Source organism: Camelina sativa, chromosome 5, assembly GCF_030686135.1.
Source record: "Camelina sativa cultivar CO46 ecotype springtype chromosome 5, ASM3068613v1".
Classification (NCBI taxonomy): domain Eukaryota; kingdom Viridiplantae; phylum Streptophyta; class Magnoliopsida; order Brassicales; family Brassicaceae; genus Camelina; species Camelina sativa.
Genome location: NC_141884.1, coordinates 38,511,686 through 38,537,250, shown reverse-complemented (window position 1 = coordinate 38,537,250; position 25,565 = coordinate 38,511,686). Strand labels below are relative to the sequence as shown.

Sequence of the window (25,565 nt, the reverse complement as noted above, 5' to 3'; positions counted from 1 at the left end):
TCTGACTTGATTTTTACTAGTCTTTGTGGTTTAAAACTTTGGACAAAATGGATTTGATATAGGGCTGTAACCGGATATGCTGGAGCCTGTAGAAGAAGGGTCACATTGGATCAGCAAGGCCCAACAATTGTACATCTAAAGCCAGGACCTCTGCAGACGATATTTGATCTCCTCCCCGATGAGGTAAATCAACTAGTACTAAATGTATCATTAGTAATCTCATACGAGAGTTGAAAAATTGAGTGTCTCATATGGGATTGCCTTTACACGTTCAGTACTCTGACTAAGCATGTTCATTTTCCTTAGGTTGTTGAGCATAGTTATTCATGTGCCCTGGAGAGGTCATTCTTGTATCATGGCCGAATGTATGTTTCCGCATGGCACATATGTTTTCACTCCAATGTTTTCTCTAAGCAAATGAAGGTCAGGGCATCTATAAGCACTTACTTTTTGAGTTCTTTGAACCAATGCTAAAAACTTCCTCATCACATTTTGTAGGTTGTTGTCCCTCTCGGAGATATAGATGAGGTAGTAGTCTTTTCTTAACCACCCAAATTTCTGTTGATTTAAACTGATAAGCGGACTAACCATACATAGATTTTCATTGTTTATTATAGATTCGTAGAAGCCAACATGCATTGATAAACCCAGCTATAACAATCATACTACGGATGGGAGCTGGTGGACATGGTGTTCCCCCTCTTGGGACTCCTGATGGTTAGTAATTATGTTTGTTATTGGATATTTTTGATGACATCAACGTTCATGCCTTTCTTTATCTTCAGCAAAAACTTGTTTGATAGGTACTGTTTTACCTGCACAAGCCAGCAAGAACATTTTTGCCATTTGATTCGTGGCATAGCCATTTTTCTGTAGGAACAAAGCTTTTGGAGTTTGTCATCTATAGTGGTGCTTTGTTATGTTTATGTCTCTGTGGAATTCCTTCTTTATTTCAGGTAGAGTGAGGTATAAATTTGCATCATTTTGGAACAGGAACCATACACTAAAAGCATTGCAGCGTGCGGTTAATAATTATCATGCAATGTTAGAAGTTGAAAAGAAGGTCTCTCTCCATTTTTATAAATAAATTTTATGTTTATACGTTACTCTGTCACCGCATGCTGTATTCAATATTTGCTGGTTAATTAAGAGTAAAATTGATGTTGTCGACTGAAATCTTAACATGTTACATCTGTGGGGTGGCTTTCTTACCATATAGGAGAGAGCAGAATCTGCTTTACGTGCTCATAGTAGCTCTGTGAAAGGAGGTGGTAAAGTACAAGTTAAACCTCCTGAAGATACTGCAGCTGTACCTGTAAAGTTTCAGGCTTTCGTCAAGGAAGAAGTCCTTGTCAACATCTACAATGTAATCATTTGGTTTTTCTTGTTAGTGCTATAGTTGTCCGAAGATATTCTTCTGAATTTTCTGCATCATACTCTTGTGTGCAGGATGTTTTTGCCAGCACACCTGAGCAAGTCCTGAACGTCTTGTTGGCTGATGATTCCACTTATACTAATGAGTACAGATCTGCTCGGAAGGATAAAAACCTTAATGTAAATTTGGCACTGATATCTAGATAGTCTTCATACATATGTGCTCTTTTTGCGGTTTCCACTGCATTGCTTACATGTTTTAAAGCTGCACTCTTTAGACACAACTTCTCCGGCACTTCATTGTTGTTTGTTTGTTATTTTTTAGATTGAGCCGTGGCATACTGCCCAAGAATATGATGGCCAAGTTAGAGAGATTAAGTTCAGATCCATTTGTAATAGTCCGATGTGTCCACCAGACACTGCTGTGACGGAATGGCAGCACGTTGTTCTATCACCAGATAAGAAAGTGCTGGTAGGAATGATTCATTACAATTTGTTTCCCGTTGGATATAGTAGTTGCTTATGTTGTTTAGGCAAAATAGAAAAAGAAAATCCTGTCTGATGATACTTGCCTTTCCTTCTTTCAGGTTTTTGAAACTGTGCAACAGCCACATGATGTTCCTTTTGGGTCTTACTTTGAGGTATGTTGCCTATGACGAAAATCTGGTTCTCGATTCATCATTCTGTTTGCAACTCACCAATCAAGTTTCACCTTGGCATGCTTTATAAAGTCTGTTTGTATATCAGGTCCACTGCCAATGGCGCTTGGAAGTTAAAGAGGAGACTGTATCTGTGCTAGATATAAAAGTCGGTAAGTAAACCCAAGTACCCATCCTCAAACTATTTATGATTTCTACTTATCTGGCAGTGTGAAATTTGCAATGCACACTGTGTGGAATGATCTCTTTGGCTTCATCAACAGGTGTACATTTCAAGAAATGGTGCTTGATGCAATCGAAGATTAAAGCAGGGGCAATTGACGAGGTTAGTTTGGTGCCCTTAATTCAATTGATAAACTAAAAGGCGACATTTTAGGTTTCTCTGATACACTTGTCTTTGACACTTTACACAGTACAAGAAAGAAGTAGAAGTGATGATAGAAGTGGCATTGTCGTATCTCAAGTCACACTCTTCCTCAAGTAGCCTTGGCGATATAGACAAGTCTACTTCATCATCTCCAACAGCAGAAAACATCAGCTAAAACCTAATTTACCAAGATCAAAAAGCTTCTCAGAGTTTCATTCTCGAGCCAACTTAAGATCAGCTTTTTCCTTCTTTTCTACATGTTAAAGTGTATATGTGGTAACGGTAATTATAATTTATAATGGATATTTACAAGCGCTTGTCTGATTTCTTGTACTTTTGACAAAGAAAAATTAAGGATTCTCTCACAACTCTTTCTGTATTCGCAAACCAAAATACTAAGTCCTGTGAATTTTCACAGCAAACAAAGAACACTGTGAAAACAATGAATTGTACCATAAACCCTTGTGTAATCTTATTATAGACTGAACCATAAGAACAAAACAAAATTCAAACATTTTGGCCATGAATGTTATTTTGGCCATGAATGTTTACAAGTTTTTTTGGGTGGTTTTTGAATTCTAGATTTTAGTTTTTAGACTTTAGATTTTGGTTTATGGTTTTAAGATTTTTGTGTTAAAAATTTATTATAAAAAGAAAAATAGAAAAAAGAATTCAAGACAAGATTAAGGTCTTGAATGGTAACTAATTTTTAAGTAGATTTTGGTTTTTGATTTTTTGAAAATCTATTTTTTTACCATTCAAGATTTTAAAATTTTTGATTCTCTAAAAATTAGGGAAACTAGTTTTAAAGTGGGTTTTCCAAATTTTAAAGAGAAACTAAAAACCATAATTTTGAGGTTTTTGTTGAAAAACCTATATTTTCAAAGTACTGTTTTTACTTTTTACTTTTTGATTTATTAATTTATAAATATACAGCAAAAATTAAAAACCAAAAATTCAAAAACCAAAATCCAAAAACAAAAATCAAAAAACTAAAAACCAATGAATATGGCCATTCATAGCCTAAAAAATGAAAAACTAGTAAAACATAGATTTTGGTTTTTCTTTCAAACTTGCTAAACACAAACAAAATCTGGATTCCCTAACTTTTAGAAAAACTAATTTTTGTATAATCTTGATTGGGCTTAAACTAGATTTTTGAAAACTCTAAAACCAAAAAACATTTTTAAAATCCACAGCCATCCAAGACCTTATATCTTTTTAATACCATAATATTTTTGCTATAAATATGAACTTCTCCGTAATTTTAAAATTTTTTGTACAAAAGTTGTTTTTGAGATTGATATCGATATACAAGAAGCATCAAAAGAACCATCGAGAGGATTAATCAGACCATTGTTGGGTTAAGAATAGAATGTGAGCGCATCAACAAAGATATATCACACCTAGAGAATGGTAAATTTGCGCTGCTACGGATTAAAACAGCAACATCTTTGTTTACTGCTATGAGGGCCGTAAATAACGCCAGAATAAGATACCACAGGTTTTCTTTGTCTGATCATCGTTGTTTTTTTTTTTTTTTTCTTTTTTTTTTTGATTCCAATGTTTGATTTAGTTTTTGAGTTTCATACTCTTGGTTTTTGATTCTGGTAATTTTTTTTTACGAAGAATGGTGATGATGCAATAACAATAGTGGATTAGAGTGTGAGCGAGTTAACAGGTTTTGAGGGAGACTACTAGCTTCAAATCGGTAGAGTTGAGCGTGGAAGGGGTAGAACTAATAACCTATCAGGTAGTAATTTTACTCTCTATATTCTTCAATCCTATCCTTTTTGTTGTTGTTGATTGATTTACTGTTTTTGATTGTTTTACTGTAGAGAAGTTTACCATTTTTTGTTTTCACAGCGTTTTGTTAATATACCTTTTTATAATAATTATATTATTGTTATTTTAAATGTCAATTTTATTTTGGATTTGTCACAGAGAAAGGTTCAAATCAGCGATGTAAAAGTTCAGTTAATAGCGGCCGAGAAACATACTGGTAAGAGTATTTTAAATTTTAGTTACTGTATTTAATTTTAAAAAATCTATTAATTAATACTGACTATTTTTTTTTTTTTGTTTATGGTAGAGGGGAATAATGAAGAGAAGATCTATCTCCTGAGTAATAAAAACTGAGACAAAAAAAAAAAAAACAGTAATTGGTTTTTGCTGATGATGTCAGTGTCAAGTCTAAATGATTTTGTAAGATATTTTAAATCCCATTATTAGAGATTAAACAATAGTATACTTAGAAAAATCTTTGACAACTGTTGTCGTCTGTTGATCAGTCACCAAGAAGTATTATGTAAGGTAACTACATCCAGATGGAATGTGTCAATGTGATACTGATATCAAAGTAGTGAGAATTGCGAAGAAGTATCTTGTTTCCTTAACAATGGTGTAAGGTCACTACAAGAGAATATTAAGAATATTGACAAGTTATGTCTAAGGTTAAAAAAATACAGGGAATGTGATACTAATAGCAAAGGAGTGATAACTGAAAAGTAGTATACTTGTTTACTTAGCAATGGTGTAGAGTTATTGCAAGAGAAGTTATGTATAACGTAATTACAGGGATTGTGGTATCTTTAAAATTATTTGTTTGGCTTTTCCAGACTTAAAATGAGTGTTTCTCTAGCTCTGTTGGATAGCCAGCTGGTTTGGTAGAATAGGTTCTTGATGGTTTCCCTAACCTGGAAATCTGTTTATCTGGAAGTGTGAAATTTTGCAATTCACACTGTCGAATGATCTCTTTGGCTTCATCAATAGGTGTACATTTCAAGAAATGGTGTTTGATGCAATCGAAGATTAAAGCAGGGGCAATTGACGAGGTTAGTTTGGTGCCCACTTATTTCAATCGATAAACTAAAAGGCGCCATTTTAGGTTTCTCTGGTACACTTGCTTTTTTGACACTTTACACAGTACAAGAAAGAAGTAGAAGTGATGATAGAAGTGGCATTGTCGTATCTCAAGACACACTCTTCCTCAAGTAGCCTTGGCGTATATAGACAAGTCTACTTCATCATCTCCAACACCAGAAAAACATCAGCTAAAACCTATATTACCCTTGTGTAATCTTATTATAGATTGCATAAACTGCAAAACATTTGAAGACTGAATCTTTTGTTCAGGGTCACAAACGGTACAGACAACTTGGGATTGTAAACATAGATAAACAATCAATCCTGATACTTGCAACATTCGATTCAATATCTAGAAGAAGAAATCCTGCAAACTATGCAGTTAAGTAGGAAAGGTCTCAGAATTTGACAGCGGTAGTCCAAGTGCCTTGAACACTGGGGTGTTTGGTGACATGTCTGGTCCTAAGCTTCACCACTTTCCTTCCAAGCGAGTTCCTCAGCCTTGTTGCATTCAGAAGCACTTCTTCAGGATCCATGTTCTTCACACACACCACCCTTTCATTTCTATTCCCTATGAATTGTGCAAGTGACATCTCTAATGTCAAGAACTGTTGTATGCTTATTGCTTGTAATAATAATGATAAGAGGAGGAAAGACTCATACTGTAAATGCCCTTCAAATAAGGATGATGTCCTCGTGAAAGCTCCGTAACCACTTCGAGCTGCGGGTTTTTGTCTTTTAGTGCAGGCAATTCTGATTCCACAAAGGCTCTGTAAGTAGAAGAAAACACATGATAGAATGATCAGTACCTAACTATGAAATGGTAACGATTCATTACTTGCACTAAAAGAGAAAACACAGGATAGAATGATCAGAGATGGAAATGCTCAGTGCATAACTATGAAATGGTAACTATTCATTACTTGCACAGATAGATCACATTTGGAAAGGAAACCACATCAAAGAGAGGAACAATGGAACCAAATTTCTAAAACATGAAAAGTTAATTTGCTTCACAGATGAGAAGTACAAAGCTCAGAGATTCGAATAAATAGTCTGTAAAAATTGGTAGATCGAGGACTAATAAATAAAAATACGGCTCATAGATTGGGAAATCAAAAATTAGGGAAAAGAAATTGACCTGATGCCTCTACTGCTACCACCCCAAATGCAGTAGAAGACTGGAACGTCTTCCAACGCTATAAATGTATCGGCTTTATCCAAGTCAAGAAGATATTTTGAGAGAGAGAGAGAGCGACGCAAACAGTAAATAAGCAGCAACAACTTGGCATATTATAGATTTATAGGAAATAATTCATTAACTTAAACAAACCATTCATACATAACTGATCTATGGATTGGTGGGGGTAGTCTAGAAGAGATAGAAGAAAAAAAGAGACTGAAAAGAAAAGGGACAAGTTAAAAGAAGAAACAAAATAGACTTCTTCTAGTCTTTTGGGCGGTGAAGAACTCTGCATCCTGCAGTGCTTCAATCTGTTTTTTTTGGAGTCTTTGAACGTACTCCACCTGTGTAAAAGAAAAAGAAAAGAAAAGGAGGTGATTGATAAGATAGCCAAACAAGCACAATCAGAATCCATTTAAACAAAAAACATATATAACTTATATATAAAAATGCTCTCACTTCAAAATGAAGAGCCCGCACATAATAGCCATGGTAACTAGCACCACGATCAGCTACGTCCTCACATTTCAAAAGTACTGAAGTAGTTTTACATGAATTGAATGTAAAAATCAAACATTGCTACACAGCAGTACAGAGCAAGTAAATACATATACTTGATACAATATTATACTTGGCATGTGTGACCATGCATTCTCTAATACTTCATGTAGCTAGCCATCTTTTACAAGTCAATCCTGAATTTACTCCTAATTTTCTGCTATTATTATTATTATCATAAACTTCTCTGAGATGAAGAAGCATGGACTGTCCACTAGTCGATAAGGAAGAGAGTCCACAGTAGATGAGTAGGCTGATGTTATCAGAGATTACTTGCAGCAATTAGTGATGCTCTAATAAAATCTATGGATTGATTATAGGAAATAATTTAAACAAAAACATATATAACTTATATATAAAAATGCTCGCACTTCAGAATCCATTTAAACAAAAACATATATAACTTATATATAAAAATGCTCGCACTTCAAAATGAAGAGCCCGCACATAATAGCCATGGTAACTAGCACCACGATCAGCTACGTCCTCACATTTCAAAAGTACTGAAGTAGTTTTACACGAAAGAATGAATTGAATGTAAAAATCAGTAGAGGAGGTATAGTAGTAGATCAAACATTGCTACACAGCAGTACAGAGCAAGTAAAATAAAGATGGGGTCGTACACATTTTTGTGGATTCATACACGGCTTTGCCAAATACCTCAATCTCTCTGGATTTGGATTTGCTAAGTGCCTCAAGCTTTCTGGATGTGTCTGCAGCCAAGTCCACGTACTCTTTCTCAACTTTTGCAAACTCTTCAATCGACTGAGAGAGATGACAGACCGTAGTGTACCATTATTGAGAAAGGCAGACACAATATACTAACCAGTATAAAAAGGCTTTGCTCTAAAAAAAAATTGGATTCTCAAATAGCCATATATATATATATATATATAGTTAAAATTTCAAAAAAAAAGATATAATTCCGACATAGTATGAAACAATATTATTGTACCTTGTTTAAAAAGTCTATAATTTTTTGAAGATCTCTAATCTGCTTCTTGGGATTGCCCGAGTTGAAGCAACCCGTTCCTCTCCGACCATAGCTAATTTTGCATCCAACCAACCAAAGAAAGAAAACAAAAAAAAATCAAAACTTTGACCCAATCAATTCAATCAATCGCTCTGAAAAAAAAAAAAAAAATTAGGGTTTTATATGGTTCCATCTCTGTAGTATAAATACACAAATCCAAAGACCAAAGTAAATCACAAAACCCTTACATATGCTGAAGCAATTTAGATCTGAGCCTGGATGGGAGTAATCTGAAAGGAGGTACATAATCATCAAAATCAAGAAGCCCTTCTCTTGTCTCCTCCATCGGTTATAGTTTCCTCCTACTAAATGATGAAAGAAACAGAGAGAGAGAGAGAGGAAGAGAGAGAGATATTAAAACTATTTAAAAGTATCATTCTATGCTCTATACTATTATTATTATACTAAAAAGAAAAGAAGAAGAACTTCCGATTTGCTTCCGGAAAAATGCCATAAAAATCCCTAAGTTTCAAAAATGGGACAAAATAATCCCCAACTCTTGAGATGTCATTTTAATTCCCAACTTTGAGTTGACTTAACTAAAAAATAGCAAATTTTTTTGATCTTGCTTTTTTAGGCATAGGGTTAAGTCTCCGTCAGAAGCTAGTAGACGGGGTTAACAAATCGTTAAAGGCTTCCGTTTAGCCAAAACGTCGACGTCTTATTAACGAAAGAACAACATCGTTTACAACTAAAAAATTCCCAAATCGATTACAAATCGAAAACCCTAAAAAAAAAATCCCCAAATTCTCTCTAAGTCTTCGCGAATCGTCTTCATGGCACGGACCCGTGGAGGAAGAAAGCAAGTTCCGTCTCGGCGGTCGTTGCAATTGATGAATACTTCAGAGAAAGACTCCACTCAAACAAGATCTGAAGTCGAGACGATTGAGATTCAATCTGATACTGATGTGGATCGAACAGAGACTGGTAAGGATCAAATCGAAGAGGAGACTGAGAAGGATGGACCTGAGGCGGATCGAATCGAAGAGGAGACTGGTCCTGAGGCTGATCGAATCAAAGAGGAGACTTGTCCTGAGGCTGATCGAATTGAAGAGGAGACTGGTCCTGAGGCTGATCGAATCGAAGAGGAGACTGGTCCGGAGGCTGATCGAATCGAAGAGGAAACTGGTAAAGATCAAATTCCTTCTGATACTGAGACGAATCGAAACCCATTAGAGACTGAGGACGTGGCGATGATTACTGAACCAAACAGTGAGCCAATGGCTAAGGCGGTTCCTCAACCCAAACTCAAACGCAAGCGTAAAAGGAAGAAGGTTGCTGAAGATATTGAAGATGACCGAGAGGCTGTTAGTGGAGATGATTGTGAGGTAGTTGGTGATGACGACTGTGATGAGGTTAGGTATGCAGACGAAGGTAACCGTGAAGAAGCTCATGAAGCTCATGAAGATGATGGTGTAGATGGTGTAGAAGAAAGAGACGAAGGTAACCGTGAAGAAGCTCAACCATCTCAAGGACCAGCTTCTCAACCATCTCAAGGACCACCAGCTCAGCCATCACAAGGAGCACCATCTCAACCAACTCAACCAGCTCAACCATCTCAACCATCTCAACCATCACAAGGGAGATCTCATCCAACAACCTCAGTCAGAGGAAGATCTCATCCAACGACCTCAGTCAGATCAAGAACTCATCTGGGTGGATCACAGGGAAGTTCACAGCGAGGAGGTTGGGCACCATGGTTTGAATGTTCACGCTAAACTTCAAAGTCGGGTTTCGTTTGGGTACTCTGTTTTTTTTTGTTTGTTTGGATTGCTTTTTGGCCTTTTGTTTGTATCAAAACATGTTCTATCATGATTGAGACACAATTCAAACAAGAGATTTCCATTTTCCATTACTTTTGAGATCAAAGAAATCATCCAACAAGAAATATCACAAAGAGTTTACATTAAGCTCACAAAGAGTTTACATTAAGCTCTTTTTAATAACCTAACATAAAAGTCTTCTGATTTCCTTGCCTAAACAATACAAAACTACACAAAATGGTCATAACACAAAGCCAAACAAAACCGACTTTGAAGCACAGCATAAACTTGCGTAGTTCTTTTTTATTGGCCATGTCTTCTTCCTTCAATTCTTTCACCATAGCATCTATCTCATTGACCTCTGCTTTGATTTTGCTAATCTCATTTGCAATGATGGATAGTCTTGGAAAGGCATCTTCTACTTCTTCAAACACGGCATCCTACACCCACTTGAACAAATGATTCTAATGTACAATTAAATGAAATACAGTTAGCTTACCATGATTATGAAACCGAATTTGAACTGTACGAATTGACTATAACTTACATCCCTTTTGCTTGTCCACGTATTTACATCTCGTTTGCTTACACAACGAAAGAATGGTCGTCTCGGGTTCTCTTGAGTTTTAGAGGTAAATATCTTGACATCTAAGCCACACACACACTTCGACGGCACACCACGTTCACCTACACCACCAGATGTGATAGAACTTGAACTCATCGGAAAAGAGAGAGGTTGAGAAATCGAATTGGGGATTTGAAAACTAAAACCTAGAAATCGATTTGGGGATTCTTATTTCCTTCGTTGTTCTCTCGTTAATAAGACGTCGACATTTTGGCTAAACGAAAGCCTTTAACGGTTTGTTAACCCCTTCTACTAGCTTCTGACGGAGACTTAACCCCGTGCCTAAAAAGGCAAGGTCAAAGAAAGTTTGCTATTTTTTGGTTAAGTCAACTCAAAGTTGGGGATTAAAATGACATCTCAAGAATTGGGGATTATTTTGTCCCATTTTAAAAACTTGGGGATTTTTATGGTATTTTTCCCAATTTGCTTCCCCAAAATATATTCTTTCAAGAACTCGCCTATTACCATTACCACCACCACATATAGACTTTTGGAAACGGGATTATTATGAATTTTGCTACTTTTTATTTTTGAATCTGCTATTTTTATTAAATTTACCTTTTTCGGTCACTTAAAAATTTTAATTCTATACAATTATAATTATTTACTAAAATACATACTTCACAACAAATACTAAACTCTAAAAAAAAAAAAAACTCAAACATCTCTTCTAATTATATAAAGTTAGGTTTTGAACTGTATTTTCCGAACCAGATCGGATCGGCCTGTCGAACCGATTAACTCACGATCCGCTCGGTAAAAACCAACAACCCAACTTAATTAACTTTCCCTTATCAAAAGCTTTTCGTATTTTAATTTGAACAGTAATTTTTCACATTTTTCTACAAAATTTGATGAAAAACAATATTCTAGTTAAGTTTGAATTGAAGTCAGGAAAAAGAGAAAAGATAAAAGATGTGTGAGAGAGAGCTTTTTTGTTTTTCTATTTTTTTTGTTGGAGTTAGACAATTAATAGGAGAGATAACAAACCATTTTAATTAATTTTTCTATATTACAAGAATTTTTTATTATCCTTTGGTTAAATCATCCCACGAAAAGTCTACAATGAGGGTGTTAAATAAATTTTTCAACTGTTTAATTCATGCAATGGACCTGTTGAATTTTCTAAAAATCATACGTGTATCAAACTGAGTTGAATTAATTCAACTGGTTGAATCTGAAAATGGTGGGACCTACATTGACACGTGGCGACGTATGAAAAAAGAAGATGGTGAATGGGTTGTATCCATTTGCTTTTTGGGAGATTTCATTTCATCCTAATTATTTTAGCTCAATGATTTTATATTAATTTATTTTTTTACAAAATTAAAAGTACATCAAAAAATTCATCATTTAAAAAATCCTATAAATAGAGACTAGTCTTGTTTTATTTGGACATAGAAAAAAATATCAATTTTTATTAGAATTTTCTATTTTCCTTAGACCAATTTTTGATTGTGTGTGTCTAAACTTCTTCATTTTACTTACAAAAAATAATAATTATAAATGACACTAGAAATAAATTTTTATAAAAATTATATTAATTTAGTTTTAATCGATAATTATTATTAAATATGTAATCATAGATCATAAAATAAAATAAAAATAGAAAAATATAAAATGGTAAGGTAAGGTGTTGAATTTTATTAAGGAAAACTATTGGAGAAGTTAAAATTGAATTGAGTGTTGAATGATTATGTGGAAGAAAGAAAAAATGATGTGGAGTGTTAAAAGTTGAGGTGGAGGGTGTTGAATCTTATAACCATTGTACATGGTCTAAGTACTACTAGACATATATGTATAATATATATACACAAATAATATGCTGTCAAATATAAACACTCAAACTAATTATTAAAATTTAGAATTATAAAATGGTTACATATATTAATATTTATAAGATGTATAATATCTTATTGTATAAATCTTGATGACAAAATTACTAATTAGCAAGATCATGATATGTGTCAATTATATCATTCAGATGTTGACAAATGTCAATTCATTATTAAATTTTTAAAAAATAAAAATGTAAAAATTTAAAACATAACTTAAAAAGATTTTATATAAAAGTAAATAGATAAAATAAAACTTGATTTTATTTAGGGAAATTACCTAGAATATTGCATAAAAGTAGGTTTATTACTAGACTAACACGTTGAGATTTCTGTCTTACTAGAATAACACATAAAAGTTTGCAAATTACTTTTATATCTGAGTTGTGTGTTTTATTACGGTTTATGCCATTTATAATTAAATTTGGTCAAAAAAAACTTGAGATCTTATGTTCTTGCTCTTGTTTTCCTGTTATTGTTTTTATTTCTTTTTGAATCGATGTTTGTTTGATTTTTGTCAAATCCTCCTTTACTCTGATTCTGCAAGAAAGGAATGGACTGTTGGATAAATTCCTTTACGATGCAAGAAAAGAAGCTTCACTTCTCCACCAAATAAAGTTTCAATCTTTTGGTTCACAACTAGTTATTAATCTTTAAGTAATTTGGGTAATTTAGCATCCATTTTTAGATCAGGAGAGAAAAATCTAAAAACGACAGAGAGCTTCAAGTTGGAGTTAGCTTAGCCACTTTTTTTTTTTTGTGCTCAGAAGAAAGAACAGTCGCCGGCAAAAAAGTCTCAACCTTTTCCCTCTCCGCTCGTTCACTGGTCACCGGCATTTCTCTCTTCTCCGACTTGATTTCCTTATCGCCTGAGTTTCACGGCGATGGGAGACGAGAAGCCGGCGGTTGTGATGGCCAATCGAGAAACAGATCGAGAGCTTCTGATTCCCGTCGCTGATTCCGGCGACAAAGACGATGGTCCTTCTTCGAAGCCTTCTTCTTCTGCTTCCTCTTCCTCTTCTTCTTCTTCTTCTTCTTCGCATCAATCCAGCCACGAGGTCTAGTTTCATCTCCTGATCTAGAATCTTTTTCTTCGTTTTCTCATTTCAAGATTCATGCTTAATTAACAGTTGAATTGGATTTATAGTAAGCTCTTAGTTCCTTTCAAGATTTATTCTTCTTCATAGATTTATTTGTTTCCCCTTAGTTCAGAATCTTGGAACTTGTTTTACCCTAGATTCAATCTATCACCAAACAACACTTCCTGGAACTTGTGTGAACTAGCCAAACACTTGTCTTTATTATGCAGAAGCTTGTAAATTCCTGATTGAGTCAAGTATGAATTTGCTAGGATCTGTCGATTCTTGAGTCTTGTGATGTTTATGGTCATTAATGTTTTCAAGCATATATAACAACATAGAGCATTGTGGTCTGATGCTTTAGCTATTTCCTGCAGACTTTAAGCTTGTTCATTAGGGGTTGGGCGTCCAAGAAGTTCATGACAGGCTGGTAAGCAACACTTGAATTTTTTTGTCATTTGATTGTAGTTGGCACAGATTCAGAACTTGTGCTGATAGTTTTAAGTCCCAATTTCTCTTTGCAGTGTTATCCTACTTCCTATTGCAATTACTTTCTATATAACATGGTGGTTTATTCACTTTGTGGATGGATTCTTCTCTCCAATATATGCACAAATTGGAATCAACGTATTTGGTAAGCATTTGAATGGTCCCTCTTTATCGAATCAACTACTGGATATGATCTGTTGCTCACACGAGTTTGATTTTGGTTTTGTAGGTTTTGGTTTTTTGACTTCTATAGCATTCATCTTCTTGGTCGGGGTGTTCATGTCTTCGTGGTTGGGAGCATCGGTTCTGAACTTAGGAGAGTGGTTTATCAAGCGAATGCCATTTGTTTGTCATATCTACAACGCCTCTAAGCAGATCAGCACTGCCATATCTCCTGGTATCGCTTAAGAAAAGGCTTATTTTACATTTTCAGCATTATAAGTTAATTATAATTTTCTAATCTCAACTTGCTCATATCCAGTTCTTTCTCTGTTCAGATCAAAATACACAAGCTTTCAAGGAAGTTGCAATCATTAGGCATCCCCGAATAGGCGAATATGCATTTGGCTTCATTACATCGACAGTTGTTCTCCAGGTGAGTGAAACTGCTTGGTTCAAGGATTTTGTTATTGTTTTCAGAACTTTTCTTGTAGGATACAGAGGGCATAATTGCAACATTTTTGCATGTGAAGGAATTTATTAGAATGTTCAATTCCAGTGTTATTCGTGTACACGTTTTATAAATTCTTCTCAATTCAGGTGTTATTGGATTAGTGCTTTTAATCATTCTTTTAAATTCTAGTGCTATTCGATGTTATAGAAATTTTTTAAAGCAACATTATTTAACAAGAATGTGAAAGAATTGTTAGTGCAAATTGTGAATAATGAATTCTGACCTTTTAAGCCGAGATTTGGTTAGATATAGAGACAACCTCACATGTGTTCTTCCCTTTTGGATACACGAAGAACAATCACCACTCACTAACGACTGATTGCTCCAGATTCACGAAGAACAGTCACCGGCGGCGATTAACTACGACGACTGCGGCAGTCGCAGTGGGACTGTACTTGGCGGTAGAGATGAAGAAGAATTGTATTTGTCCCTTGTGATTGATGAATCCACCTTACGATCTAAAAACCTTTCTATTTACGAATCTATTGTTATATATCTCTACTTTAGTTGCAGCATTGAGATTTATGTCTTATTATGTCTTCCTTTCGAAAAAACTGTGGGAACGAACGATTGAGTTTCTGATAATCTCTCTCCGGTTCATTTTTTGACAATATCTGTAATATATTTGTCCATTCTACTGCAATTATTTGAGTTAAAGAGTGATTCAGTTTTGTTTTCAATTTGCTTGACAATTGAATTTGAGCTAGAAGTCAGTATTTGAATCTTACAAGTTTTTGGATCACTTCAAGATTTTCATGTTTCTGTATTTGCGCTAGAAGTCAAGTCAGTATTCAGATGTAAGATCCATTACAGTAATATTCAGTTGTATCATCAAATTCGTTCTCTGTTTGAAATTCAATTCTCTGTTTTGTTCTATCCTTCAGATTCTTGGTTAAGATGGTGATATTGGTTGTGATGCCATGGAGTTCTTGTTGTAAACGTAACTTTCCTCTCTCTTTTCTTTTATGCATTTCACTCTTTGCAAGAGATGTCTTTGCTTCGTGATTGTTAAACTGCAAGCTTATAATCTAAAAGTTGTCACGAGACTGGTCATTAATTGAATTTGCAAAGTCTGTTCTCACAAAGATTTAACTCCCTTGATATGGCTATACGTTCTTTGTCTCCTCTTTCAAACCACCATTTACTCCATTTGGCGAGAACGTAACAGACTCTGCAATCGGCATCATCAACTTTTTCATCGATGCAACAGAACGTAACAGACATAGCAGAGACAACGCATTTATCTAACAAGTTGTTTATCACCCCTACATAAATTTATGGGCATAAGCCCGGTTACTCAACAAGGATTACTTCACGTGTAAGTTTGTTTCATTATGTCTGGTAGCTAATTTTCTACGCTAGAGGGAAATTAGAAGACTTTATCTATATTCAATTCTATTAAGAATTCTATTCGATTCTGATAAAATATAGTAGTTAGAATCAGACAGAAAGATTTGTAAATCCTTTACAATATATGAAAATCTATTATTTTGTCATTAATTCCTGTCTATTAAATTCTTTCACAATCTGGTGTCCAATACCACCCCCTAAGCATTGTTTGTTATAATTAGATCCTTTTTATAGTAAAATGTAATAATGCTCTGTCATTGCAGAACTATCCAACTGAGGAGATAAAATGTTTTTTCTTGATACCTGTCTGTAAGCATACCGATGTTCTTGATTTGCATTACTGAGAAAGATTGAAAATAGAAAAAATGGTGAAGAATAAGTCCACTGATGATTTTTTTATTGTACTTGATGATGAAGCCATGTGTGCACAACATATATTGTACTAGCTTGAAGAAAGATTAGAAAAGACTGTACATTGAGTATATGATGTCCTATAGTTGTAGTAGCAAATGCCAAGAAGTATAGCCAGTCCACCTGACATTAACATACATACATGACCATGGATCTCATCAGCTGGTTTCTACAGACAGAAAACGTAAAAATTTCCTGATAATATAAAGTGAGCTATAACCTTCTCATGGTATGCAAAAATGCGTATCAAAACTGACCACATGTCTGCCGTGAGCAACGAGAGGTTGAACATGTACAAATTTTTTGGAACAGGCAAGGATGTTTTTCATTGAGTTTGACCACAAATTTTTTCACTATTAATTAGATATACAAGTAAATCCATAACACAATGTTCATAAAAACTTGGTTTTCACCTCTTTTGCTTCATTTCAGGTGATCCAGCCCCGGCTCTAGGCATGTGCCAGAGGTGCTAGAGCACAGGGTCCATTCAAATTTTTGTTTTTTTTCTTCACAAAAAATGGTCCAAAATTTTTTACTTCAGAAAAACATAAGGAAAAGGGCCCTTTTCTATTTTCTAGCTCAGGGACCTCAATTTTCTTGAGCCGGCCCTGAGGTGATCACTTACTAAATTTTCCTTATACTATAAAGAGTGTTTTATGTAAAAACGATAGTATGTATTAGAAAGGGATTAATTCTTGTATTGTTGATTAAACATAGTTCTTTAATAGTTCAATATGTAAAGAAATTCGTATAAACCTTAATTATCATTTTCATATTTTAAATATAAATGCAAATCTAAATATATATTTAGTTGTACCTAGTTGAACTGAGTATTGTATATTTATGTTATCTAAATATTACCCTCTATAGTTAAAATGTAATTTTGTGTGGTTATTGTTCATTACCTCTCGAAAATATGATAAATAAATAAACAATTACGAATTACTTAGGTTGTTCTAGTAACATATCTTACTTTTTCTAGTAACATCTCTTACTTGTTCCATTTCCGGTGAACAACAACGACAATATTAGCTGGGGTTGCAGAAGAAGATATGTTGAAGATAACTACAAAATTACAATAATATCGTTTATTAAAACGGATTTATGGACACTAAGCAAAAGAACGTTATGTACGTACAATAATTTCAAGAACGTTATGTACGTATGCGTTCATATGTACGTACACGTTTATGTGTACGTACACGTTCGCTTTTAGGTTTAATGAACCCGAAATTACCAGAATATCCTCGTCTTCTACCTCTAACATACGACTGAAAACCCTAATTTTCCCTGCCTCACTTGATTTTTTCAGGACTTATGTCTATTTTTTTGGGCATAACATCTGTCCTGAAAAACCCCAAAAAACCCCAAAAAAATCAGGACTTATGTCTATTTTTTCAGGACTTATGTCTATTTTTTGGACTGAAAACTCAACTATTATAGATTTTCATCTCAACATCTGATTTCTAAATTAAAGACCTATAAAAAGTGAGTTATATAGATCCTCCAATAACGATATCTTGCTCTTCCATGGATCAACCCAGAGGAAAGATTTCCGAAACTGAGTAGGAAAAAGACGTTTGCTCCGGCCGATAAACAGAACACAATTGATGAATCTTCTACAAACTTTATTACATGAACACCATTAATCGGAAGAACAGCAAACCTGTTTAGATCTTCCTCCAATAAGTCTATCGCAACGCTAGACTGTCTTTGCCAGCTCAAACAAATTCGTGTTATTCTGGTAAGACTTTACAGCTGTCAATCTTGCTTACTAAATCTACCACGGACAAGAAACCTACCACAACACTATGAAAACTATTTCAAAAAACAAACAAAGTATACCAAAAATATCTGTAAGGAGAGAAGGCTGTCGCAAAAATCTGTCGCAACAGGCCATTAGTCTACCATAAATATCTTCCCACCCTTTTACGTTTCCCGCTACACGCGCTAAAAACAAAAGTCTATCATCAAAGGGAAATTCCTCTACCAACTTAATCTACCGAATCGATTTCATGTACGTCCACCGATAAGTGTACCAACACTACAACTAAGTGTACCATCTACAGTGACCGATAAGTGTACCAAGACTACAACTAAGTGTACCAAAAATATCTGACGTACACCTTTAATCAGTCCACGTGTATAAATCTACCATCAAAGGATCGGTAGACTTAGTCCCAACTTCCAATGTTTTTTTTTTCCTAATGGCATTAGCCGTAATTACGTTTTTTCCCAACACTAGTTTCAGGGGTAGAATAGGTACAATGTGTTAGTCTAGTAATTACAAACAATTGTATGTTACTTTTGTAATAAGGAAAATAAGGAAGCTTTTATGCAATATTCTAGTAACTCACCCTTTTATTTAAAGTCTAATTATAAGATAAATTATATATATATACCATAAAATTCAAAATTAAAATATTGTTTATTTATTTTAATTTTAAATTGCTATATTACAAGAAAAATATTACATTTTATATAAGATAAAAAATGATTGTGAAAATTATACAATTAGTTACTGTTTTTAAAAAAATGAAAATACTCACCTTTACATAAAGAAAAAGATTGTTGAAGTAAAAAAACAAAATAATCGTCTCATATTTTTTTCACCAATCAAATATTTTATTTAAAAGACTGCTATTGTAATATTTTTTTTTTTTTTTTTGTCAACAAAAGATTAGCTCAGATGAGCCAATGCGGAGGGAAATTGTTTACATACAGAACATTATGCGGAGATGTGCGCGCACAGCGTGCCAAGAGATCCGCTTTTATATTTGCAGTCCTAGGAATAAAAGATAAGGAAAAAGAAGAAAATTCCTCCATGTCCATCGTGATGTCCTCAAGATAAGTGGAGAACGCCGGCCAGTCTTTTGGCGAAGACACCATCTTCACCAAGTCAGCGCAGTCTGAGTAAAACGCCACGTCATGGTAATCATGTCCGATCATGCAGCGCATTGCCCAAATGAAAGCCTCGACTTCAGCGTGTAGGGGGGAGAGACTCCTTCGAAAGTTAGTAGCTCCCATACTTGGCATCGGATCCTGCGGCTTGGTGCAAACCCAGCCAGCTCCTGCAAAACGGTCACCTGACTTCCAAGAGCCATCGACGAAACAACGAACGCCTGTAAAAACCATTGGAAGAGAAAAGGGTGTCCTCCGAAAACTAGGCTCAACAACCAATGGCTGGCCAATCGAATCCGCATCATCACCCTCCTCCTGAGCCTGCTGCCAGGATAAAGCCTCTCCTTCAGCTATCCGAATCACCTCCTCCGGTCTTTCCGTAATATTTTCAAAAACCTTTGCATTACGCGCTTTCCATAAATACTAGAGAATCCACGGGTAGGCAGACACATGGGATCCCTGGCTTTTAGGGTCCAAGAAATGATCCATATTAGCGTAAACAGAGCCCACCGGAAAACAATGTGAGCCTACCGGTATCTGAGATAGGGCCCACACCTGACGTGCTGGTGGACAAAGAAACAGAACATGATTGACGGTTTCCTCCTCCGCACCACACCGGGAGCAGCCCAAATCACACGCGATACCCCGCCGCCGTAAGTTCCGTGAAACAGGAATGCACCCAGACAACACTTGCCACATAAAGTGGTGGAGTTTTGGCGGGCATCTAACCTTCCAGACACTGGCTAGGAGAGAGGTAATCTCCGGCCCGTCCCCATGTGCCTTAAAAGGCCCAGTTATCGTCACTGCTATTGTAATATATGAGTATGTAAGATTAACATATGTGCTTTTGTAACTATAAAAATGTTAAAGTGAAGAGACATATAATAGGTTATTTAATGTGTTCATAAATATAATTTGTTGGTAGTATTTAAGACTAAAGATTATATTTTAACAGTAAAATATATATGTGTCTACAAATAAACTTTTAGTGGTAATGTAGACAGTAGATTTGTAAATGGATATACATTAGTGTATTATAACAAAAAATAAAACAACTATTTTCAAGAACTAAAAGTTTATCTCTTTACTTTTATATACATTGTTTTTACTTACGAAAAGAATTAAATATATATTCTTTGTTAAATTTAGTTTAATTTTAATACTTTTGAATTCATCTACAACTATTTTCTTTAACTAAAAGTGTATCTATTTTTTTCAACCAAACAATAAATTAAAAAGAATTTCCTCGGTTAGTTGCCCAAGCCAGAGGGAAGAGATTTACAAAAGAAACTTCAGAGATAAGAGAATGCAAAGCACGGACAAAACAATTCGCCTTCGAATTTGTCGCATGCGGGATCCAAAAGATGGAGAATAGTAAAATCTAAATCCTAACCATCTCATTTATAAACCCAATCCGACATATAATTTTGTTCTTATTGTAAAATCTAAACCCTAACCACATCATTTGTAAACTCAAACCGACATATCATTTCGTTTTAATTCTAAAATCTAAACCCTAATTCTCATTTATAAATCCAAACCGATATTTAACTTTGTTTAATTGTAAAATCTAAACCAAGTCAATATTTTAACTTTCCTTAAATAAAAGTATACATGATTTGTTTCCTTAATTTGTTTTGCTTTAAAATATTAATTTTGATTTATTTATAAATAAAATATTAAATAGAACATTCTGATTGGTTGAGAAAGTAGGGGGTGAATACAAAGGTTCTCACAAAACTGAAAAATTTCGATTTTTTCCATCATTAAAAAATATTCTCCCAAAAAAGAAATTTGCCCGCCAAAATTGCACATTATCACCAAAATTATATATTTAAATGGGTTTGGGTTCGCAAGATTCTACTAGAGTTTTTTTCTTTGATTCCTTCAAGTAAAATGTTTTAAAGCACTTTCTATAAACAGTCTATAAAATGTTTATTTTTCTTTAAATATAATTTAACATTAAGTTCAAAATAAATAAATGGGTTTGGGTTTAAATGGGATTGGTTTAAATGGGGTGGGTTTACCCATTTAAAAATCTTTATATGGGACTGTACTTACAAAAAATCTTTATATGGGACTGTACTTACAAAAAATCTTTGACAACTGTTGTCGTCTTATATGATATCAAAGTAGTGAGAATTGAAAAGTAGTATTCTTGTTTCCTTAACAATGGTGTAGAGTTATTGCAAGAGAATATTGACTTCATCAATAGGTTCTTGATGGTTTCCCTAACCATCAACTAACCTGCAGATCTGTTTATCTGGAAGTGTGAAATTTGCAATTCACACTCAATAGGTGTACATTTCAAGAAATGGTGTTTGATGCAATCGAAGATTAAAGCAGGGGCAATTGACGAGGTTAGTTTGGTGCCCTTATTTCAAACGACAAACTAAAAGGCGCCATTTTAGGTTTCTCTGATACACTTTGTTTTTTTTTACACTTTACACAGTACAAGAAAGAAGTAGAAGTGATAGAAGTGGCATTGTCGTATCTCAAGACACACTCTTCCTCAAGTAGCCTTGGCGTATATAGACAAGTCTACTTCATCATATCCAACACCAGAAAAATTTCAGCTAAAACCTAATTTACCATAAACCCTTGTGTAATCTTATTATAGATTGAACCAGAAGGACAAAAATAAAATTCAAACATTGCATAAACTGCAAAACATTTGAAGACTGAATCTTTGTCCAGGGTCACAAACGGTACAAACAATCAATCCTGATACTTGCAACATTCGATTCAATATCTAGAAGAAAAAAACCTGCAAAGTATGCAGTAAGTAGGAAATGTCTCAGAATTTGACAGCGGTAGTCCAGGTGCCTTGAACACTGGGGTGTTTGGTGACATGTCTGGTCCTAAGCTTCACCACTTTCCTTCCAAGCGAGTTCCTCAGCCTTGTTGCATTCAAAAGCACTTCTTCAGGATCCATGTTCTTCACACACACCACCCTTTCATTTCTATTCCCTATAAAATTGTGTAAGTGAAATTGCTAATGTTAAGAAACTGTTGTAGGTGCTGCTTGTAATAATAATGATAAGAGGAGGAGGAAAGATTCATACTGTAAATGCCCTTCAAATAAGGATGCTGTCCCCGTGAAAGCTCCGTAACCACTTCGAGCTGCGGGTTTTTCTCTTTTAGTGCAGGCAATTCTGATTCCATAAAGGCTCTGTAAGTATAAGAAAACACATATGATAGAATGATCAGATATGAAAATGCTCAGTACCTAACTATGAAATGGTAACGATTCATTGGGTAGAGCACATTTGGGAAGGAAATCACAATGGATACATCAAAGAGAGGAACAATCGAACCAAATTTCTAAAACATATAAAAGTTAATTTGGTTCACAGATGAGAAGTACAAAGCTCATAGATTCGAATAGATAGTCTGTAAAAATTGGTAGATCGAGGACTAATAATTAAAAATACGGCTCATAGATTGGGAAATCAAAAGATAGGGAAAAGGAATTGACCTGATGCCTCTACTGCTACCACCCCAATTGCAGTAGCTGACAACGAGTTTCTTGAGCTGCCAAACTCCTCTAAGCGCCATTTGAATCTCGTCGGTAAGAGAACCCCAAAACCCCACCGATCCCTACCGATGTGTTGTAAACAAAAGAAGATGATCACGTGATAGGTGCCACGTGACTTACGTTACAGAACTAAATCTAATTAAAATGGGCTTAAATTGGGCCAAAAAAGCCTGTACTCTCTATTAAGCCTTTAGTAATCTAGTTGAAATGGGTTTCTCGACATTTTAACTGATTTGTGTAAAATTTACAAATCCTATGTTATTCAATCATGGATTTTAAAAAATTTTCTGAAATCCACTGTTATTGAACTGATGATTTAAAAATCTACTTTAAATTCCACTGTTATTCAAAACAGTTTGTGGATTTGGATTTTAATAAGTTTTAGGGATTCTGGAGGATTTGAGAGGATTTGTTTAGTTAAAAATACAGAAATCCAAATCTCATGGTTTTAGGTGGGATTTGAAAGAATTTCACCATAAATCATATCAACTTCCCTAAAATCCATCAAAATTCCAAATTTTCTAAATCCCATCAAATTCTCCAAAATCATGGTTTCAATACACCCCCTAAGTGACTTCAACAACACTACAAAAACATCTGAGAATCTCATTTTGATAAATTAAGGTTCTTCAATTTAGGTTTTGGGGATTTATAATTGGGTAAAAAATATATGATAATATCTTTAGGAAAAATAATAATAACAAAACCAAATTCTAATCGGAATAGTCTTTAGTATAAATTTTAAAAGTATCTATACTATTAAATGGGGAGTACACTTTGGGATAAAAAAAACAAAAAACATGACATATATCCATGTTGCCAAACAGACCAGCTTGCCTACATAATTAAACTAAAAAAAAATTAAACTTTCCTAAACCAGTGGTAACAATTATAAAAAAAATAAATGATTAACCCTAAAAAATGGTAACAATTAATAAATAAATAAATGATTAACTCTTCCAATATTTTAGGAAACTATATTAACTATAAAAGATACATTCCTATATTTTATGAAATTATATTAATTACAAATAATAAATTTAAATATTTGACATACCGTCACTCTAAAAAAATTACAGCCAATAAGATTACAAAATGAAAATTTTAAATATTATAATAAAACAAAATTATTTCTATTAACAATTCCTTGAGTTTATATAGTTATTAGAATTTTATAAAATAATAAGAGAGTTTTGCAATTAATAAAACTTATCATTTAACAAGATTTCCATAACAACTGTATCTAATTAATTTTTAATAGTAATATGAAAATAACTTAACTTTAATTTAAACAGATGATTTATTTTAAGAAATCTTAAAATAAATCAGTAATTAGTTTACCAAATATCTAAAATTAAGGGATTATTTCTAAAACTAACTTTATATATATACTCTCATCGGTTTAATAGGACTTGCAAAATCTAGACAATTAATTCATTATCCAAATCTAATCATCCATATAGATTCAAACATATTGTATATATATTAACTGAAAAATAAATAAGCTTTTAAAAGATTTTTTTATAGATTTTTGTTATTTTAAACGTAAAAGTAAAAAATGTTTAGCGAACTCTTTCCAGCCTATAAATAGAGTAATCGATTTAACATTCACATATCATATACACCACTCTAACACTATTGTTCTATCTCTTTGTTTCTGCAAAAAAAAAAAAAATGTATATGTCTCTGTATTTAAGTTTGCATATATGCATATACCTTCCTAACATCTACTATATTCTTTTTTTTAGTTCACCAATACTATGTTTTATGTCCTGTTTATCATTTATTATTCTTATGAATTGTTAAATTTATAATTTTCAATCCTGTACATAAGCATATACAAATCAAGACTTTTTTCGACAGCATACATTTTTTACCTAGAGATTGTATATAAGGGAGGATTGTGGTATGAACGGGTGTTCATCCAATTGACATAGCATCTACAAAACAAGAAAATTACATATCTATTGAGAATGTATGTTTTTGATCGAAAATACAAATTGGTCTCATATTGAGAATGTTTTCTTTTATGCAACAGAAATTTGAGAACGGGTGTAGGACATGATGGAACATGATAAAACGGAAAGAGAATTACGTCCACCCCTAAATATTTGTATTTGTCTTAAACGAGTTTTCATCGTTGTTAGCGGTTAAATATTTGATTTGATAGTTCACTAATTTAATAGAATCTAACCAATCATTTATCTGATTTAGTTTGTTATCAGTCCAACCATTATGTTGTTCCAAATTTTAAAATATTGGTGAACCCATTATTATTTTAAATTTTCAAACATTAATAAATTAAACAAAAAAAATCAAACTAAAATCTCAATTAGTATGAGTTTGATTATGACTAGTAAAATAAATTAGTTTATAAACATAACCTACGTGCGGGTCCAAACCTAGTATATATATAAATCAAGAGGCTGTTGGTATAAGCTTGAAGATAGCTTGAGGTGTAAGCTATATCAATCCTACCGAGTTATGGAATTAGGATTAATTCTATTTAGGAGTTATCTAAATATGTTAGTTTACCGGTTTAGAATAGGAAAGTTGTCAACTCTAGGGTTGAGCAGTTGTTATAAATACCAAGAGAGCGTTTCATAAAGTGGTGCGCGTCTTAGGGTATTATAGAGAGATGCACACAAGGTGTGTGGCGTCGCCCCATCAATCAATAAGATAGAGATCTTTTGATGGTATTGTTGATGTTCTACTTCTAATTAATAAATTCTGGACTTGGTCCCGAGATGTAGGTTATCCGAACCCCGTTAACAAAGCTTGTGTCTTATTTACTATTATGCTCTTACATATACGTTCTCCAACTTGAAACAAATAGATCGATCCACATATATGTGCTTTAGA

At 33.9% G+C, this 25,565-nt stretch overlaps 5 protein-coding genes and 1 pseudogene across 13 annotated transcripts; 2 read left to right on the top strand and 4 right to left on the bottom strand.

The window, feature by feature from the left end:
* Positions 1 to 57: 57 nt before the first annotated feature.
* LOC147944902 (BAG-associated GRAM protein 1-like) lies at positions 58 to 2,768 on the top strand. Its single transcript, XM_087451380.1, has 12 exons — positions 58 to 183; positions 307 to 423; positions 499 to 528; positions 618 to 717; positions 957 to 1,063; positions 1,220 to 1,366; positions 1,450 to 1,554; positions 1,700 to 1,846; positions 1,962 to 2,015; positions 2,122 to 2,185; positions 2,297 to 2,358; positions 2,447 to 2,768. The coding sequence occupies exons 2-12, from the start codon at positions 364 to 366 to the stop codon at positions 2,573 to 2,575; spliced, it is 1,005 nt and encodes a 334-aa protein (XP_087307506.1). The 5' UTR covers positions 58 to 183; positions 307 to 363; the 3' UTR covers positions 2,576 to 2,768.
* Positions 2,769 to 6,536: 3,768 nt separating this feature from the next.
* LOC104788216 (uncharacterized) lies at positions 6,537 to 8,434 on the bottom strand. Of its 8 annotated transcripts, none has more exons than XR_015557987.1 (5): positions 8,228 to 8,431; positions 7,962 to 8,052; positions 7,590 to 7,771; positions 6,908 to 7,027; positions 6,537 to 6,792 (listed from the first exon to the last, which is right to left on the bottom strand). XR_015557987.1 is itself a non-coding variant. In XM_087451381.1 (5 exons), the coding sequence occupies exons 1-5, from the start codon at positions 8,323 to 8,325 to the stop codon at positions 6,685 to 6,687; spliced, it is 516 nt and encodes a 171-aa protein (XP_087307507.1). In that variant the 5' UTR covers positions 8,326 to 8,426; the 3' UTR covers positions 6,537 to 6,684. The 8 variants fall into 8 exon arrangements, 4 of the variants coding, with proteins under 4 accessions (XP_087307507.1, XP_010512235.1, XP_010512236.1 ...); XR_768209.3 differs by having other exon boundaries at positions 6,908 to 6,984; positions 7,667 to 7,771; positions 8,228 to 8,428; XR_015557986.1 differs by lacking the exon at positions 6,908 to 7,027 and adding an exon at positions 7,433 to 7,509 and having other exon boundaries at positions 7,667 to 7,771; positions 8,228 to 8,426.
* A 1,544-nt stretch (positions 8,435 to 9,978) lies between these two features.
* Positions 9,979 to 10,523, bottom strand: LOC147944901 (uncharacterized protein At1g43920, Chloroplastic-like; annotated as a pseudogene).
* A 2,196-nt stretch (positions 10,524 to 12,719) lies between these two features.
* LOC104788217 (protein CONTINUOUS VASCULAR RING 1) lies at positions 12,720 to 15,183 on the top strand. Of its 2 annotated transcripts, XM_019246163.2 has the most exons (7): positions 12,720 to 12,928; positions 13,030 to 13,320; positions 13,719 to 13,771; positions 13,866 to 13,975; positions 14,060 to 14,227; positions 14,328 to 14,425; positions 14,832 to 15,183. In XM_019246163.2, exons 2-7 carry the CDS (start codon positions 13,147 to 13,149, stop codon positions 15,075 to 15,077), a joined length of 849 nt encoding a protein of 282 aa, XP_019101708.2. In that variant the 5' UTR covers positions 12,720 to 12,928; positions 13,030 to 13,146; the 3' UTR covers positions 15,078 to 15,183. The 2 variants fall into 2 exon arrangements, with proteins under 2 accessions (XP_019101708.2, XP_019101707.2); XM_019246162.2 differs by lacking the exon at positions 12,720 to 12,928 and having other exon boundaries at positions 12,949 to 13,320.
* Positions 15,184 to 18,949: 3,766 nt separating this feature from the next.
* Positions 18,950 to 19,864, bottom strand: LOC147944900 (uncharacterized). The gene is made up of 2 exons (XM_087512766.1): positions 19,697 to 19,864; positions 18,950 to 19,588 (listed from the first exon to the last, which is right to left on the bottom strand). Exons 1-2 carry the CDS (start codon positions 19,862 to 19,864, stop codon positions 18,950 to 18,952), a joined length of 807 nt encoding a protein of 268 aa, XP_087368892.1.
* Positions 19,865 to 21,752: 1,888 nt separating this feature from the next.
* LOC104788218 (large ribosomal subunit protein mL43-like) lies at positions 21,753 to 22,813 on the bottom strand. The gene is made up of 3 exons (XM_010513936.3): positions 22,644 to 22,813; positions 22,231 to 22,337; positions 21,753 to 22,135 (listed from the first exon to the last, which is right to left on the bottom strand). The coding sequence occupies exons 1-3, from the start codon at positions 22,721 to 22,723 to the stop codon at positions 21,963 to 21,965; spliced, it is 360 nt and encodes a 119-aa protein (XP_010512238.1). The 5' UTR covers positions 22,724 to 22,813; the 3' UTR covers positions 21,753 to 21,962.
* Between the last annotated feature and the right edge of the window lie 2,752 nt (positions 22,814 to 25,565).